The sequence below is a fragment of the Podarcis pityusensis genome, assembly GCF_964106645.2.
Source record: "Podarcis pityusensis genome assembly, chromosome: 13".
In the NCBI taxonomy this organism is placed as follows: domain Eukaryota; kingdom Metazoa; phylum Chordata; class Lepidosauria; order Squamata; family Lacertidae; genus Podarcis; species Podarcis pityusensis.
The window spans coordinates 17,949,756-17,967,520 of NC_138038.1; the positions used below are offsets into that span (position 1 = coordinate 17,949,756).

At 48.8% G+C, this 17,765-nt stretch overlaps 1 protein-coding gene across 4 annotated transcripts; it reads right to left on the bottom strand.

Annotated features, from left to right (window-relative positions):
* Window positions 1–3,100: 3,100 nt before the first annotated feature.
* Window positions 3,101–16,969, bottom strand: IRF3 (interferon regulatory factor 3). Of its 4 annotated transcripts, none has more exons than XM_080978586.1 (11): window positions 16,727–16,969; window positions 15,201–15,372; window positions 12,399–12,573; window positions 12,192–12,289; window positions 11,990–12,044; window positions 11,256–11,321; window positions 10,836–10,946; window positions 9,206–9,322; window positions 7,376–7,744; window positions 6,318–6,436; window positions 3,101–4,361 (listed from the first exon to the last, which is right to left on the bottom strand). In XM_080978586.1, the coding sequence occupies exons 2-11, from the start codon at window positions 15,363–15,365 to the stop codon at window positions 4,197–4,199; spliced, it is 1,440 nt and encodes a 479-aa protein (XP_080834712.1). In that variant the 5' UTR covers window positions 15,366–15,372; window positions 16,727–16,969; the 3' UTR covers window positions 3,101–4,196. The 4 variants fall into 4 exon arrangements, with proteins under 4 accessions (XP_080834712.1, XP_080834713.1, XP_080834714.1 ...); XM_080978587.1 differs by having other exon boundaries at window positions 9,206–9,316; window positions 16,727–16,956; XM_080978588.1 differs by lacking the exon at window positions 11,256–11,321 and having other exon boundaries at window positions 16,727–16,964.
* Between the last annotated feature and the right edge of the window lie 796 nt (window positions 16,970–17,765).

The following is a 17,765-nucleotide window of genomic DNA, read 5'->3' on the forward strand; positions in this document are numbered from 1 at the left end:
GTGGTCCTTTAGTGAGGGGTGTGTGCGTGTCTCTGTACTTTTTTTTTGCAGAACGCAGATGGATCACATTTGTTGCTACAACTACCTTGTGGAAGAACTGCTTTGGTTTTTTTATTCTTTAAAGGGTGCTTGAGGCATTGGGCAAAATCTTGATTTGCAGATGGCAACCCTCTTCCCGCCCTGTTCTGAGGGGCAACTGCATCTCTGCACCCCTGTTTCAGCAGTCACGTTAGATTAGGCCTAGCAGTCTGGATCAGCTCTTCAGCCTTTTCTTTTTCTGGCATTCCCATTTTCTGAATTCCCTTCAGGGCCTAATGTTGATTCTTTGGGCTCATCCAGTGTGGTGTAGTGATTAAGAGCGGTAGACTCGTAATCTGGTGAACCGGGTTCGCTTCCTCGCTCCTCCACATGCAGCTGCTGGGTGACCTTGGGCTAGTCACATTCCTGAAGTCTCTCAGCCCCACTCACCTCACAGAGTGTTTGTTGTGGGGGAGGAAGGGAAAGGAGAATGTTAGCCACTTTGAGAATCCTTTGGGTAGTGATAAAGCGGGATATCAAATCCAAACTAGTACTACTACTACTACTACTTCTTCATCATCATTATCATCATCATCATCATCCCTATCTCATAACTACCAATGAAATCAATATGACACATCGCCTAGGGCTGGGGCGATACCAGCTTTTCAACATTGTGATGCACCGCCAGCCAAACATCATGATACAGTGATACACCACGGTACGAGCTGCATCGGCCACGTCCCTGCAGTGAAACTGCTGCCTCTCCCGCTGAGGGAGCTGAGGCAGCTTCACCCCAGCGCCTTGTGGGGCTGCGGCTGTCGCAGCTTGTTCTTCTGCATGGCGGAGGAGCTCAGGAATGGCAGAGGTTTCACCTGCGATATACTGCTGGGTGAAGGCACCGTTGCGGTCTGGCCCCGGGTGATATATCAGTGCATCACCCAGGCCTGGTACTTAGTTGAACCCGATCACATCGTATAGTAATGGGGGCTGGGGGCTGTGGCCCTCCAGTTGTTGCTGGACTCCAAATTCCATCTGCCCCTGCCGGCATGGTCAGGGATGGGAGGTGTCTGGCAAAATCTGGAGGGCCACAGCTTCGCTTTACCCCTCCCCTTGCTGTAGTTGGTCGACTGTACCCTTTTGGTCATTGATGTTGCCATCCCCCGAGGATGCCCAGGGTCAGGTTGCCCAAGAAACACCTGAGGGGTGGGGTAATACAGGGGTAGCTAATGTAGTAGAGGTATTGGGAGAACTACAGTTCCCAATATCCCCTACCAGTGTGACAAATGGCTGAGGATGAAGAGAGTAAGTAGGAGAGCACTACATTGGCTATCCCAGGAGGAAGTGTATAAACCAGGGTTTCCCAAACCAGGGTCTCCAGCTGGGGTTTTTGTGTGTGTGTGTGTTTTGGACTGCAATTCCCATCACCCCGACCATTGGTCCTGCTTGCTAGGGATGCTGGGAGTTGTAGTATATACAACCACTGGTGGATCAGACTGCTGCTGAAAAGGGGTGGGAGGAGAATGTAAGGAAGAAACTTGCAAGGGACTGCGAGGAGAAGGAAGTCTAGGTAACAGCCCTTCTGAGAATCCAGTATAACATTGGTAAAGGAGTCTTCTAAACAACCCCCACAAACAGCTGCTGGCAAACAAAATTCTCATTTTGAAGAAGGTGGGGCAGTTTTCTAAGATTATGTTGTTGCTGCTACTGCTGCTGCTGCTGTTGTTGTTGTTGTTACTTTGACTTCCTGCCCCAGGCGATGAATTGGAAAAGTTGAGAGTAAGAATGGGGCGGCAGCCTTGAGCCCAGAGAACCTGAGTTAATTTGCTCAGCGAGGTTCTTGCTGAAAGGGCTGCAGGAGCAGCCGAGTTGGTAGGGTGGGTGCTTCAGCTAACCCTGCAGGGGCTGACACCGGTTAGTGGGAAAGGTGCTATGGTAAGAGAGCAAAAATGGGAAATGCTGTCGGGGTCAGATGTGGACTTTGAACTCACACCCCTCAGGCACTTGGGACTCCAGCTCGGATTAGCTGCAGCACCTTTTCTGTAAGGGCGCAACACAAATGTTTGGGGCTTTTCAGTTTAGGAAAAAACTTAATCAGCTGGGGGTGAAGAGACCTAATAGAGGCTTACTGCATCAAGCATATTGCAGAGAAAGCAGGTTGAAGTTTTTCTCCCCCACGAAATAGTCAAAGTTTTGGTCATCCAGTGAAAGGAACTGGCAGGTTGTTTCAGAGCAGATGAGAGAAAGTGCCACACAGTGTATAATGATTCATGGGATTCGCTGCCACAAGATGAGACAGCCGCTGGCTTAGGTGGCTTTAAAAGGGGGATTAGAAGGATCAGTGTGTCAATGGTAACTGATCGTGATGGCTGCGTGGCGTTTCCAGGTTCAGAGGCAAGATAGTTCCTTCCCAGTACTAGTTGCTGGACCTCTGATCCGATCCTGCGGGGCTTTTCTTGTATTGAATCCTTCCAACTCTTTGCTGCTCTTGCCTTCAAAATCATGGCAGGTTAGGGGTTGAAATGGTGTGTACATAGTCTTCTGAGTTTTATTTATGAAGTGCCCAAAATTACTATGTGCTGCACATTTTAGAAAAATCATTCTCTGCTTCGCAGGGTCACACTTTGAAATCTAACCAGCATCATTAGGAAGTGAAGGGAGGGAAGAAACCGAGAGGAAGTACTGTATAGTCAAACCTGTAATGGCCTGTTGGAAGGAAATGCAGTCCAGAATAAATTGGCTTTCTAAAAGAAGAAACCAGAGAGGCAGAGGTAGGGAGTTAGAAGCCAGCGGCCTGGTTCACACATAATGCTGAGCCATGGTTTGCTCAGCATACTTAGTTTGAACATCCAAACCCAACCCAGCAGACTAACCATGGTTTGTTTTCTGGCAACCATAATGTGAGACAATTGGGGGATTTTGTTGGCTTACAAACTGGTTTGTTCAAACTATGGTATGGCATAATACCTGCACCCAGCAGTCTTAACTATGGTTTGTTTGGCAGCTCCACCCCAGGCACTATAGAGAAACAAGACAAAAACAGCTGGAAAACAAGTCACACTTTGACGAAACCAGTTGTTGCTTGTTTGCTTGTCTGTAAAACTCCTCTTGTGTTTATTGAACAAACCGTGGTTTAGAGGCGTGTGAACACAACCAGAACAAATGACTGCAGACAATAGGAAAAAAGGAGGGGACATAACCAGAAGATGATATTTTTAATTAAATCTTGTTCTACTAAAAGTACTCGGATCAGTGAGTGGACTAAGGAGTGAAATCATGTAAGGAGAAATGGCGAGAAAGGAATAATGTCAAGAGGAAGGAGGAGACTTTAAAATAAGTTTATAGATAACAAGATGATTAGCAGAGCTGAGGACTGAAATAAGGAAAAAGGCAGGAGACCGATTAGTTATATTAGGGCAAACAGGGTGAGAATTGGCAAAAACTTGCTACCGTCTTAGCACCATCAAAAGAAAGGACTGGATGCATCTAATGATTTTTAAGAAAAACAGCAAGCCTGCATCAGAATTACTGTGGATTAAAAAGTGAGATAAAAAAACACACTAAGATTGCAAACAAGCAGCAGTAAAAAGTAACATTAAATCTTAAGCATAATTGGGACACTCAGAGATGATAAATCCAGTTTTTGCCATTATTATTATTTCTTAAATTTATATACCGGCTTTCACCTAAAGATCACAGGGTGGTTTACAACATAAAAACACAAAGTGCATAACATAATAATAAAGAAAAAACCCTCACATTTTAAAAGGCAGAGTGTGTTTAACAGCCAAAGACCTAGTTAAAGAGGAGTGTTTTCGCCATGTTCAGCTGCTGATTGTGGTTGTGACGCCTACGACGAAACCAGCGAACGATATGAACAAGAATGGATGAAGCAAAAAAACCCAAACGAACCCCCCCCCCAAAAAAACTCTTGAATATCCTCTGCATGCAGGGATGCTAATAGAAACCAACAACGGCTGCCAGCTGTCTCAGTGGAAGGTTTGTGCAAGTGAGCAGCGACCATCTCCACCAAAGGGGCTGCCGGAATGCCCCTTTCTCAGGACTGGCAAAGAGGAGTGTCGATTCTGCTGTGTAAGAGAAACCCTGAAAGCTCTCTGAGGAAGAGGACCCAAATCTGCAGCTATCTCTGAAAGAAGGGGGATAAAAGTTTTGCGCAGCTAATTAAACTGCACCTCCATCTTCTCTCGCCATTCTCTCAGTTGGTCCAGAAAGCATCCTTGCAGCGAATCCGATATCCTTAGGTCCGGCTCTGCTCCCTTTAATGAGGAGGCCCCGCTGGACTGGCTCAACTCGTAGAGACCTTCCAGTGTCTTAGGGATGACCTGTAAAAAGGGAAGTGGGGAGAGAACGAGAACAAAACAGTTGCTGCTACTTGTGTTCCGTTCATTTAGTTCTTAGAACTGCCTACCGTGTGTGGCAGGGCAGAGACTATAGCATTTTCCCACTTTATCCCCAGGGCTACATAAAAGGAGGGAGGGCTAGGCTACCTTAGAGGAAACCGCTCTGCCCACTGCAGTGAAAACAGACTTTGGCTACAAAGTTTTGCTGATTAATGGACATACAGTGGTACCTTGGGTTACAGACACTTCAGGTTACAGACACTTCGGGTTACAAACTCTGCTAACCAGGAAGTGGTTGCTCCAGGTTAAGAACTTTGCCCCAGGATAAAAACGGAAATCGCGTGCCAGCGGCAGCAGGAGGCCCCATTAGGGAAAGCACGCCTCAGATTTAGAACCGTTTCAGGTTAAGAACAGACCTCTGGAACGAATTAAGTTCTTAACCCGAGGTACCACTGTATATATACAAGTTTATGAACTTAATCTGTTCCAGAAGTCCGTTCTTAAACCAAAACCATTCTTAAACAAAGGCACGCTTTCGCTAATGAGGCCTTCCACCGTTCGGATTCCATTCTTAGACTGAGGTAAAGTTCTGAAACCAAGACACTATTTCCGGTTTTGTGGAGCTTGTGAACCAAATTGTTCTTAAACCGAGGTACCACTGTACATATTTATCAGCTAAAGAAGTACCCACAGTTGATCAGGTATCCAATTTTGCAAAAAGGTAAGTCCCTATGAAAGCTGTAGATGATGTAAACTATCTGTTGCAGGGGGTGTGGGAGAACTGGAATTGGGAGTCCTAACAGATGGGACCTGTGGTCCTTCGCATGTTTGTTAGGACTCCCAATTCCAGTTCTCCCACACCCCCAAGCTGGTCTGCATGACATCACTGCTTTTACCCTTACCACTGAATAATCTTATTCTCTAGCTTAAGCAGAGGGAGTCTGAGGCTTCGATTTTTAAGATACTTACAAGACTTAAAGGACCTATTACTCAAGAAATCACGGTCAGTCAATCTTAGTTTTACATAATCCCGCCTGTGTATAAAACAGTTGTAAAGATTTTCTTATGTGCTTTGATTCAAAAATGATGCATGTGTCACCCTAGCCAATACCCTTATTTCCCTCTTCTCTCATACGCAATAAAGCAGGGAGGGGAAACCTGTAGTCCTCCAGATGTTGCTGGACTACAAATCCTATCATCCCTGACCACTGGCTTTTGCTGCCTGTGGCTGATGGGGACTGTAGTCAAACAACATCTGGAGGTCCACAGGTCCCATAGTGAATCCTCAGACAAAGGAACTTTAATTGCTCATGTCAACATTGCTCTGTCCTAAGTGGTAAAACAGGCTTCCTCAACCTTGGCCCTCCAGATGTTTTTTGAGACTACAATTCCCATCATCCCTGACCACTGGTCCTGCTAGCTAGGGATCATGGGAGTTGTAGGCCAAAAACATCTGGAGGGCAGAGGTTGAGGAAGCCTGTGGCAAAGCTTCTCAAGGTGTGTTAACGATATCTGCTTTAGTTATCTTTATGCCTGGGTCAAAGTATGATGGGATAGCCTTTTTGTGAGTACCTCAGATGCACACCAGGTTTGGAATAAACAGGAGGAAGATGGCGCAGGAGCAGAGAATCTAGCTTGCATTGGAAGCCTGCCCCCATTCAGCTTGGATACGAATCTACCTGTAATCACAAGCAATGACTGTGGCAGAATTAATCTCCAGGTCTTCCTTCCACCCCAGCTCATAGATGCCCCCCAATAACAGACTAAAAGTATAACCCACTTTTCAAACCATGCATGAGCAACCCTGGTTGCAGCGAATCAGCTGTGTTAAATCAGTTGGAGGCAGCACTTGTAGATATTTGCTTCTGAGCTGCAGAAAAGAGAGCAGCATATTGGACGGTGCTTAAGCAAAGCATGGAAAGGGACAGAAGTACTTACTTCCACCATGAGCAGTTTTTTCTTCCAGGGCCGGCGGGTGTCTGGCCAATCTTCCCCAAAGCATAACCACAAGGTGTACTTAGGAGATCCCTGTTTGCCTTCCATATATCCAACCAGGTCTGGGGAGAAAGGGAGGAGAGCATTTCCTTCATATTCGAAAGCCCTGTCAGTTCCTCAACTGGTAGCTGCATGCTGATTACTATTTCTGTGGCCTTTAACTCGGCACGAGGGCTGTGGAGGGGTATCAAATGTTGCCAAGGTCCACCAAAAAGGCTGCATGTTAGACCACCCTGGTAAAGATGCTAAAATAGTACAGGGGAGAGGACGGAACCCTGCAGCCCAAGTGCCATGGGGCTGAGGAGCGTTCATCCAATGGCACTCTCGCAACACAACCTTGAAGGTAAGAACAGAACCAATGTAAAAAGGTAAAGGACCCCTGAATGGTTAAGTCCAGTCAAAAGCAACTAGGGTTGCAGTGCTCATCTCGCTTTTCAGGCCGAGGGAGATGGTGTCTGTCCACAGACAGCTTTTCGGGTCATGTGTCCAGCAGCACTAAACCGCTTCTGGCACAACGGGACACCGTGATGGAAACCAGAGCGCACGGAAACGCCGTTTACCTTCCTGCCACAGTGGTACCTATTTATCTACTTGCACTGGCGTGCTTTCGAACTGCTAAGTTGGCAGGAGCTGGGACTGAGCAACGGGAGCTGACCCTGTCACGGGGATCCAAACAGCCGGCTTTCCGAGGCTCAGTGGTTTAGACCACAGCGCCACCCGCATCCCAGAACCACTGTAATAAGTTGCTTTCAATGTTTTCCCCACTACATCAGCCCAGGAGGACTAAGAGTCTATGAACATCCGGGGAGCCCCATCGCTGTCCTGAAGGCACAACCATTTACTTGTATTTCAGTTGGCATGTGAGTGCCTGTCCCTCTAGCAGTGGTGGAAAGAGAATCAAAACTTGTTGCAAAAGTTGTCTTAACAGCGAGGGTGAGCCCTTAAGACACAAACCCTTACCCAGGAGCCCTTATGGGACAGGCAACATAGCCCTTGCATACCTTGCACAAACTGCTGCACACTGTAAATGGGACCCAACTGTTCCTTCGGGAGAACCCCGTGAGTCGTCTCGTCTTCAGGCATCTCTGAGTGGCTCCAGGACACATGGCAATGGCCTTGGCGCATGCCACACAGAGTCATACCCTCGATACGGAGAACCACCCCCGGAGCCACGCCTCGCAGAAGGCGCTGAGTGTAGGTCACTTGCAGGCTGTCGTTCAAGCAGACTGGGTCAGGCAGGACCACGTCTGCCAAATCACGGTAGCAGCCCTGGGAGCCTGGAGGCACGAAGCACAGGCCTCGCACATTCTTGAACACGTCGGCGAGAACCAGCCGACCCCGATAGTAGACTCGGACCTCGAAATCTGACCCTGAGGAGGAGAGAGGGATAGTTTGGGGGAGCCAGGTGCAAAACACCACCCACTCTTCCTGTCTCCCAGCGGCAGGAGACACAGCCTTTGCTGTTCCCCCAGGAGGAGAGCGACTTATTGCTCTGCTTGTGCAGCAGCCAGTATCATTCTGGAACGACCGCTGAAAAAAGAGAGCAGCAAATTTCCGCTTAATTGCCAAACCTCTTCCAGAGAAACCACCCATTCAGTGTAACAGCACAGTCTTATACGTAAGTCCTCCAAAGTACAGTGGTACCTCTGGTTGAGCGTCTGTGCGTGTGTGGATCGCAATTTGCCGCTTCTGCGCATGCGTGTGACATCATTTTGAGCAGCTGCGCATGTGCGAGTGGCGAAACCCGGAAGTAACTCGCGGGACGCAACCTGAAAAGATTTAACCTGAAGCAAACGTGACAAGAGGTATGACTGTATGTGGCATTGCATTCACTCCCAGCTATGTGCAATAGGGACTGCAGACTATCTTCCCCAACTGATATTGTTCATTCATTAATGCATTTATATCCCACCTTTCCTCTAAGGAGCACAAGGTGGTCTACATAGCTCCCCACTCCTATAATGCTCACAACAGCCCTGTGAGGTTGGGCACTTCTGCCCCAGGAAGGTCACTTTGGTGATGCCAACACAGCAAAAACAACATGGGAGGGAAAGGTTTTGGGTTATAAGCTCAACCTGATTGGCAAAATATACGAGCACTAAGGGTTTCCTTCATCGGGGGGAGAGATCATGAGCGAGACGGATGATGGCTAGTGGGTCAGCTCCAGCTTCCAAGCTATTTTCACTGGGCTAAATATATACAGTGGTACCTCGGGTTACATACGCTTCAGGTTACAGACTCCGCTAACTCAGAAATAGTACCTCGGGTTAAGAACTTTGCTTCAGGATGAGAACAGGAATCATGCTCCGGCGGCATGGCAGCAGCAGGAGGCCCCATTAGCTAAAGTGGTGCTTCAGGTTAAGAACAGTTTCAGGTTAAGTACGGACCTCCGGAACGAATTAAGTACTTAACTCGAGGTACCACTGTATTAAACAACAAGCCAATCGATTTTATCTTCACAACTTGTCAGATGGTTCCCCCCGCCTGCCAATCATCTGATGTCAAAGTTGGCCTAGGAGGGAGGTTGGGTGGAAATAAAGATCTGGCCCACTGAGCCAAAGGAGTTCTCCACCTGCTATTTTACACCCTGATTTCTACTACCGTATTTTTTGCACCATAACACTCACTTTTTTCCTCCTAGAAAGTAAGGGGAAATGTCTGTGCGTGTTATGGAGGAAATGCCTACGGGTGGCATGCCTACGGATTTTCCTCCTCTAAAAACTATGTGCGTGTTATGGTCGGGTGCGTGTTATAGAGCGAAAAATACGGTACTTAAAAGCACAGCAGCACCAAGGGGACCAGATACTTCTTTTAGATCGAAAGGGGCTCACCGAAAGTATAGCTACTCAAGAGGTTCTGCAGGGGAGTTGCTGCAGTTGTGGGTGGAACTAGATTCAACTCGGATGGGGGCAGGCCTCCACAGAAAGCGGGATTCTCTGCTGCTACTGCTAAACATGGTTGGAGAGAAAAAAGCAAGCACTTGATACCCAACACAGACACAAAAACAGACTCGAGAGAGAGGTAAAAAAAGGTAAAGGACCCCTGGACGGTTAAGTCCAGTCAAAGGCGACTATGGGGTTGCGGCGATCATCTTGCTTTTGGGCCAAGGGAGCCGGTGTTTGTCCACAGACAGCTTTCCGGGTCATGTGGCCAGCAGGACTGAACTGCTTCTGGTGCAATGGGACACTGTGACGGAAACCAGAGCGCACAGAAACGCCATTTACCTTCCTGCTGCAGCAGTAAGAATAATAATAATAATTTATTTATACCCCACCCATCCGGCTGGGCTTCCCCAGCCACTCTGGGTGGCTTCCAACAAAATATTAAAATACAGTAATGCATCAAACATTAAAAGCTTCCCTAAACAGGGCTGCCGTCAGATGTCTTCTAAAAGTCTGGTGGTAGTAGTTCTCTTTGACATCTGGTGGGAGGGCGTTGCACAGGGCGGGTGCCACTACCAAGAAGGCCCTCTGCCTGGTTCCCTGTAACTTGGCTTCTCGCAGTGAGGGAACTGCCAGAAGGCCCTCAGTGCTGGACCTCAGTGTCTGGGTAGAACGATGGGGGTGGAGACGCTCCTTCAGATATACTGGACCGAGGCTGTTTAGGGCTTTAAAGGTCAGCACCAACACTTTGAATTGTGCTCAGAAACATACTGGGAGCCAATGTAGGTCTTTCAGGACCGGTGTTATATGGTCTTGGCGGCCGCTCCCAGTCACCAGTCTAGCTGCTGCATTCTGGATTAGTTGTAGTTTCCGGGTCACCTTCAAAGGTAGCCCCCCATAGAGTGCATTGCAGTAGTCCAAGCAAGAGATAACCAAAGCATGCACCACTCTGGCGAGGTAGTCCACGGGCAGGTAGGGTCTCAGCCTGCGTACCAGATGGAGCTGGTAAACAGCTGCCCAGGACACAGAATTGACCTGTGCCTCCATGGACAGCTGTGAGTCTAAAATGACTCCCAGGCTGCGCACCTGGTATTTCAGGGGCACAGTTACCCCATTCAGGACCAGGGAGTCCTCTACATCCGCCCACCTCCTGTCCCCCCAAAACAGTACTTCTCTCTTGTCAGGATTCAACCTCAATCTGTTAGCCACCATCCATCCTCCAACCGCCTCCAGACACTCACACAGGACCTTCACTGGTTCTGATTTGAAAGAGAGGTAGAGCTGGGTACCTATTTACATACACTGGCATGCTTTCGAAGTGCTAGGTTGGCAGAGAGAGGGAGCCTGACAACGCCGCAATTCCCGCTACTTTCAGAACAAAAATCTACTAGATTGTTCCTAAGGAGATGGGAACTGTTTTTTGTTGCTGTTCAGCAACTGGGAGTCGGGAAGCCTTGCCGATCTACCACAAAGCACATAGAAGATCTACCTTTGGTTCCTCCCACACTAGATGAAAGGGATAATGGTTGCAATCTCGGCTTGGCCCTGACAATATTTCCTCTAGATCCAAGAAGCTCACCAAACGTATCAGCTCCCAGTATCTGATCCAGCTGTGGGTCTGCGATTACAGATAGATTCATATCCAAGCTGAATGGGGGCAGGTCTCCAACGCAAGCTAGATTCTCTGCTCCTGGCAGCAAAAACAAGATATTTCAGAAGAACAACAACAAAAAAATAAAATTTGATACTCGGCAGCCGCACACAGAAAGAGGTGGATCTAGAATGAATGCCTGAGAATGCCAAAATTCTGGAATTTCTGGGGCATTAGAAATGCCTGGTACATTAGGGCAGAAGCTACTAATGGTCAAAGGTTCTTTGGTTGTGGTTTTGGAGGGAATGGGGCAATATAGGGCTGGAATGCAGGACTCCTCTTTCCAGATCTGGAAAGAAAACAGGTTCTAGGGGTGGGGTGGGAGGTGGAAAAGAGAATTTCATTCACCAGCAGCACTCTCACAACTTTCTTCTCTACATCCCATCTGATACATGGAGCACAGGCTCGGGACAGCTGAATCAAAAAGAAAAAATACATATGCACAAAACTATGCAGTGAAAACCAGATTAAAATGGTATGTGAAACCCCTAATTACTTGACTACAGAGTGGGGAACCTGTGGCCCTCTAGCAGTTGTTGGACTCCAGTTCCCACCAGCCCCTGCCAGCACGGCAATAGCTAAGCATGATGGGTGTTATAGTCTAGCAACCTTTGGAGGGGGAGTACAGCTTACCATTCCCAGCTCCATCCCAGTGCTGACTCAAAAAGACAAGAAGTGTAACGCTGCTCAGCAGAAAGATGGAACACAATCTTACATGTTCTCTCTAATGATGGAGCTGTGTCAAAAGTTAATATGAGAGCAGCTGCAGAAGAAGGGTGCCAGGGTGTGTTTTTTTGGAGTGGGGGGGGGGACAGACTACTTCCATGATGCATATGGTCACCGGCCCCCAAGATTCTCTGTTCAGATGTCTCCAAGAAAAGTGAGCATCTATATATAAAATAAGCAAAACTAAGTAAACTAAGCTTGGTGGCCTGAGTGTTGAACGTGGCTTGATTCAGAATTTCCCCTTCATTTCTTCTCCATGTTTTTATTATATTTATTCATTTATTTGATGCATTTATACCTCACCTATTTCCTGCAGCATCCGAACCAATCCCTTTCCAGTATCCTGGATCACTCACCTTCTGTGGGGCTGCAATATTCCAGGGAACTCAGCATGCTCTCCAGGGTATCGCCCTGAAGGACAGGATAGAGACTGTTTATTCCTCTTTCCCTGTCCTCCTCCCCCTGGTGTCTCCCCTACAGGCTGCTCTGCTTCTTCTTTCCACTTCCCCATCCCATGGCTGCAGGGACTGGGACAGGGAGGAAAGTAGAAGCACTGACCTGAGAAGAGGAAGAACTGCCTCCGTACAGTCCCGTGCTCCCAGACAGGGTAGGTGAAACATCACCGACTGCTGCCCCCTGGGCAGAGTCATTCAGATCTACAAGATTACAAACAGAGGAGATTCTCGGTCTGATCCTTGGCTCCTTCTCGCATCTTTTGCCTAGTGATCCCCATTGGAAGCCCTCTGTTCTGTCCGATCTACCTACTTGGGGCATGCAGGATTTCAAACACCTTGTGGGGGTCTTCGGAGTCTGTGCTGTTATCCTGAAACATGCGGATCCCCTCCTTCCGGTTCAGGGCTGAGCGGAAGTTCCTTTTCCACTCGGAGGGCATCCGCTGGTCAATGCCTGGGCGATGGCGGCCTCTGGCAATGGCCCAGTCCTGGAAAGAAAGCAGTTAGGTAGGGAGATTTCACAGGGGCGTGGGTGGCGCTGTGGGTTAAACCACAGAGCCTAGGACTTGCCAATCAGAAGATTGGCGTTTCGAATCCCCACAACGGGGTGAGCTCCCGTTGCTCGGTCCCTACTCCTGCCAACCTAGCAGTTTGAAAGCATGCCTGTGCAAGTAGATAAATAGGTACTGCTCCAGCAAGAAGGTAAACGGCATTTCTGTGCACTGCTCTGGTTTGCCAGAAGCGGCTTAGTCATGCTGGCCATGTGACCTGGAAGCTGTACGCCGGCTCCCTCGGCCAGTAAAGCGAGATGAGCGCCGCAACCCCAGAGTGGGCCACGACTGGACCTAATGGTCAGGGGTCCCTTTACCTTTACAGAGGTTTCATACCCCCACACAGCAGACTTCTAAGCCCAGCTATAGCACCCTGCTCACCCATAAAGACAGTCTATCTGAAAGGCTCATGGTCAACTCTTTCCCTCCTTCAACCCTTGTATCATCTTGACAGATGGATTTAGGTCAGCCGCCCCCAGGACTCTCTGACCTGCCACAAAACTGAAGGTCCCTCCAGATTTTACTGCACATTCTGAGTGATTTGTGTTCATGATGTGGCCCAGGGAAGTCACACTCTGCTTCGTTTCCAATCAGTGGTTATCCCGTAATTTCCTGCTGAAATCCCGTAACCTTTTACACAAATTATTATTATTATTATTTATTGAATTTATATACCCGGGGGTATAAAGGCGCTTCACAGAATAAAATCAAGATATAAAACCACAAAATACCTAATAAAAATAAAAACAACAATAGCGCCCCCCCCAATTTTTTTTTTTAAATCAGATCAACCAAAGGTCTGGTTAAAATTGAATGTTTTTGCTTGGTGCCTAAAGGTGTATAATGAAGGCGCTAGGTGAATTCCCTGGGGAGAGCATTCCACAGAGGGGGAGCCACTGCAGAGAAGGCCCCGTTCTCGTGTTGCCACCCTCCGGACCTCTCAGGGAGGGGGCACGTGAAGGAGGGCCACAGAAGATGATCTCAGGGTCTGGGTAGGTTCATATGGAAAGAGGCGGTCCTTGAGGCATTGCAGTCCTGAGCCGTTTAAGGCTTTATAGGTCAAAAGCAGCACTTTGAATTGGGCCCAGAAACTTCCTTATTTTTCGCTCCATAGGACGCACTTTTTCCCTCTTAAAAACTAAGGGGAAAAGTCTGTGTGTCCTGTGGAGCAAATGCAGGGGGGAGGCAGGCAGGAAAAGCCCCCAAGAGCCGCACACAAGCTTCGCGCGGCTCTCGCGGGCTTTTCCCCAGGAGGGAGAAGGGACTGACACAGCCAGTCAGTCCCTTCTCCCTCGTAGAAAAGCCCGCAGGAGCCGTGCGCTCCTTAAAGGGTGTGCGGCTCCTGTGGGCTTTTGCGGGACGTGGGGGAATTGCCATAGCCGCGCGCAGCCTCTCCAGCTGGGAGAGGTTGCACAAGGCTAAAGAGGAAGCCAGGGCAGCGAGCGGGATGGATCGCGCTCGCTGCCTTGGCTTCTTTAGCCACGCTTCTTTAGCTGCGCTGGAGAGGTTTAGCTCCCGGCTGGAGAGGTTGCGCGGCTATGGCAGAAGCCATCCCGCTTGCTGTCTTGGCTTCTTTGCTCTTTGGGGCTGGGGGGAAACCCGGACTTCCCCCGCAGCCCCGAGAAGCTCTGGGAGAAGCGGACAGGCTGCGTGCAGCCTGTCTGCTGCTCTTTTGGGGCTGGGGAGGGAAATAATATTTTTTTCTTGATTTCCCCCTCTAAAAACTAAGTGCGTCTTATGGTCCTGTGCGTCCTATAGAGCGAAAAATACGGTAATTGGTAGCCAGTGCAGTCAGACCAGGATCAGTGTAATATGCTCAAACCGTCTTGCTCCGGTGAGCAATCTGAATTCTGCACTAGCTGAAGTTTCTGAACCATCCTCAGAGGCGTCCTCACCAAATATTTTGAAAGTAAATCTTTGGAGGGAAGCGAATGCCCTGTGGGATCCAGTATCCTATCACTGTTTGTGGATGGTGCAAGGCAGAGGGGAAGCCAACGCAAGATCATTGGGGAAGGAAGGGCAGAGACCTTCTTGACACCAAGCTAGCATCTGCTGCTTCGTTCAGTAAATAATACAGTGGTACCTCGGGTTAAGAACTTAATTCGTTCTGGAGGTCCGTTCTTAACCTGAAACTGTTCTAAACCTGAGGTACCACTTTAGCTAATGGGGCCTCCCGCTGCCACCATGCGATTTCTGTTCTCATCCTGAGGTAAAGTTCTTAACCCGAGGTACTATTTCTGGGTTAGCGGAGTCTGTAACCTGAGGCGTCTGTAACCCGAGGTACCACTGTAGTAATAATTTGTTTTGCTCTCCCTTGAACCCCATTCATCCCGCCCACCTCCCACAGCTATTCCAGAACGTTACAGTTAAAACACGAAGGAAACCTCTTCCCCAGCTTTCCCCAACTTGACGCCCTGAAGACATTTTGAACTACAACTCCCAGCAGCCCAAACAGCATGGCTTGGGACGATGGGAGTTGTAGTTCAAAACAGCTGAAGGGCATCAGGTTGAGGAAGGTGGGATGCGATGTGGGACACACACCAAAGGAAACACTACAAGATTACCTCAAAGAGCTGGAAATCCTCGTCGCAAATATTCTGCCGTGAGCCGTGTTTCCACGGCACTCGGAACAGGGTCCGTTCTGGGTTCAGCCATGACAGCCCCGGGTACCGCCGGGCGTCCAACTGTTCCATTAGCCAGGGCACGATGAGAGGTCTTTGAGTACCCATGGGGGAACTGTGGGAGCAGGAGAGTAAAGGGGAGGATGTCACAATGAAATCTGATGCGGGGAGAGAAGGGAGTGGCAGGATAATGAGTCACTGCAACACAGCTGCAAGGCTGTAGGAAGAGAAAAGCTCTCTGTGTGTGTGTGTGTGTGTGTGAGAGAGAGAGAGAGAGAGAGAGAGAGAGAGAGATTGTTTGCTTTAGAAGGGACCCCAAACTCTAGTTTGCAGACCACCATGAGCTTCATTCAGGTGGTGGTGCCTGCAAAAACACAATTAAAAACCACACAGCCCCTAGCACTGCATACAACTTGCTACAACAGGCAGAAAAATCATTAAGTGGTCCGCCAAGTCCCTCAGCAATGTTCAAGCGGTCGGGTGGGGAGTTTGGGGACGCGGGTGGTGCTGTGGTTAAACCACAGAGCCCAGGGCTTGCCGATCAGAAGGTCGGCGGTTCGAATCCCTGCGATGGGGTGAGCTCCTGTTGCTCGGTCCCTGCTTCTGCCAACCTAGCAGTTCGAAAGCACGTCAAAGGGCAAGTAGATAAATAGGTACCGCTCCAGCGGGAAGGTAAACGGCGTTTCCGTGCACTGCTCTGGTTCGCCAGAAGCGGCTTAGTCATGCTGGCCACATGACCTGGAAGCTGTAAGCCGGCTCCCTCGGCCAGTAAAGCGAGATGAGCGCCGCAACCCCAGAGTCGGGCATGACTGGACCTAACGGTCAGGGGTCCCTTTACCTTTATCTTAGAGCTTGTCCTTGATGGAGAGTGGCTGACAGCGATTGTGTGTATGTGTGTGTGTGTTTGAGAGAGACGAAGAAAGACAGCGCGTTACTTTGATCCTTGATCTTTTTAGAAGCCTTTTCAAAGTGCTTCCGATCTTCAGGAACACAAAGAGCCCCTTACTGTATCAGGCCAGAAACAAATCCAGCAACGCCTCCTCCTATGAGTCCGGGGCTGGATTAAGCTCAAAGATCCCTTCATTGCAGGGGTTGGACTAGATGACCCTCGTGGTCCCAAGTCTACAAATTCTATGATTCTATAAGCAAGAAGAAAGGAAGACCGCAAAAGCCCCGCGCAACGGGCCTGTTTGCATGGTTTGGCTGTAACCCAATAATATAGGAACTAGAGGCCGGTCCCACCGAAACCGGCGTTGCTGAATTCCGTGCAGTCATGCATTTACTTCCAAGTAAACGCGCCTCAACGGGGCTTGAGCTGCCGTTTCGGGATCCCTGCCAAACGGGGTTTGCGGCTTGGCCAGCTTGAAAAGTCTCCCGCTTGGGATCTGGAATGCGGAAGTCCAGGAAGGATCTCCTTTCGGAGTGCGGGGGAGGGAGCCCCTCGTTGCACCCCGCAACCAAGCACCCACCTGTCAGAATCGCTTTTGTTCCGAGACCCCCGTCCAGACTACTTCTTCCTCTCCGGCGAGCCGCAAAACGGAGCCTCTTCGCCCTTCTCCGCGGCGCCACGTGATTGCGAAAGTAGCTTTCGGTTTTCAGTCCTGAGAGCCATTTTCGCCTGATTCCCCTCCTCCCTCGGCGGCGCGCAGAAAAGAGGGGATTTTCTTGTGGGGTTCCTGCGTTTTCGATTCGTTCGTTTTAAAAGAGAGAAAACGCCTAAGGTGCAGGATAGGTTTTAATAGATGATATATTAATTGCAGTCTATCCCGCCAGGCTCACACCTGTGTGACAAGTTGTGCAGAGTTCCAAAATTAAAAGCACAGGAATTAGGTTTTTGATCAAGTCCAGAAGTAATCTGGCTTCCTCCTCCTCCTTCTCACCCCACTTTAGAAAGACTCAGGCAACAACTTCAAAAAATCTCTACAAAATACAAAATCTGTATTCCTACACAGTACTGAGCCCATAACCTTTGTGGGATGGGTTTTAATGGGCAGGAGAGGATATATTAATTGCAATTTATCCCTCCAACCCATTAAAACCCATCCTGCTTCAGGAATTGAGATGGTTTTGGTTGTCATTATGTCCCCCACCCCTTTTTGTACATGGTGACAATTCCAAAGCTATGGATGCGTTCCTCTGCTGCATTTGTGTGTGTGTGTGTGTGTGTGTGTGTGCGCGCACACACACACACACACACACACACACACATTATTTATCAGAAATAGAGCTCCCAGAGCAGCTTGGAAATATCTGTGATTTACCTCTCTCAACGTATGAGAATATTCCTGGTGTAAGAGTATCCCTGGTTGGAGAACATCTGTATATACAGGTGTCCAACAACCTTCACCTAAAAGGAAAGGTTTGAGACAGATGATACTTAGAATATATCCTTCAAACCAGAAGGCAACTTATTTTGTTTATTTATTTAAATTATCTTTATTTCACCTTTCAGCCAGAAAAGGCTCCCACAGTGACTAACTACTAAAAAAAGGACAGCCCCAATCCTTG

Excerpts from the sequence above, each read along its gene's own strand:
- IRF3 (XM_080978586.1), bottom strand. The coding sequence starts at position 15,365 with ATGGGTACTCAAAGACCTCTCATCGTGCCCTGGCTAATGGAACAGTTG. Across the intron at positions 10,947-11,255 it reads AAGTTGTGAGAGTGCTGCTG|GAGCAGAGAATCTAGCTTGC; the intron begins GTGAATGAAATT and ends TTTTGCTGCCAG. Across the intron at positions 6,437-7,375 it reads TGTGCAGCAGTTTGTGCAAG|ACCTGGTTGGATATATGGAA; the intron begins GTATGCAAGGGC and ends CTTTCTCCCCAG.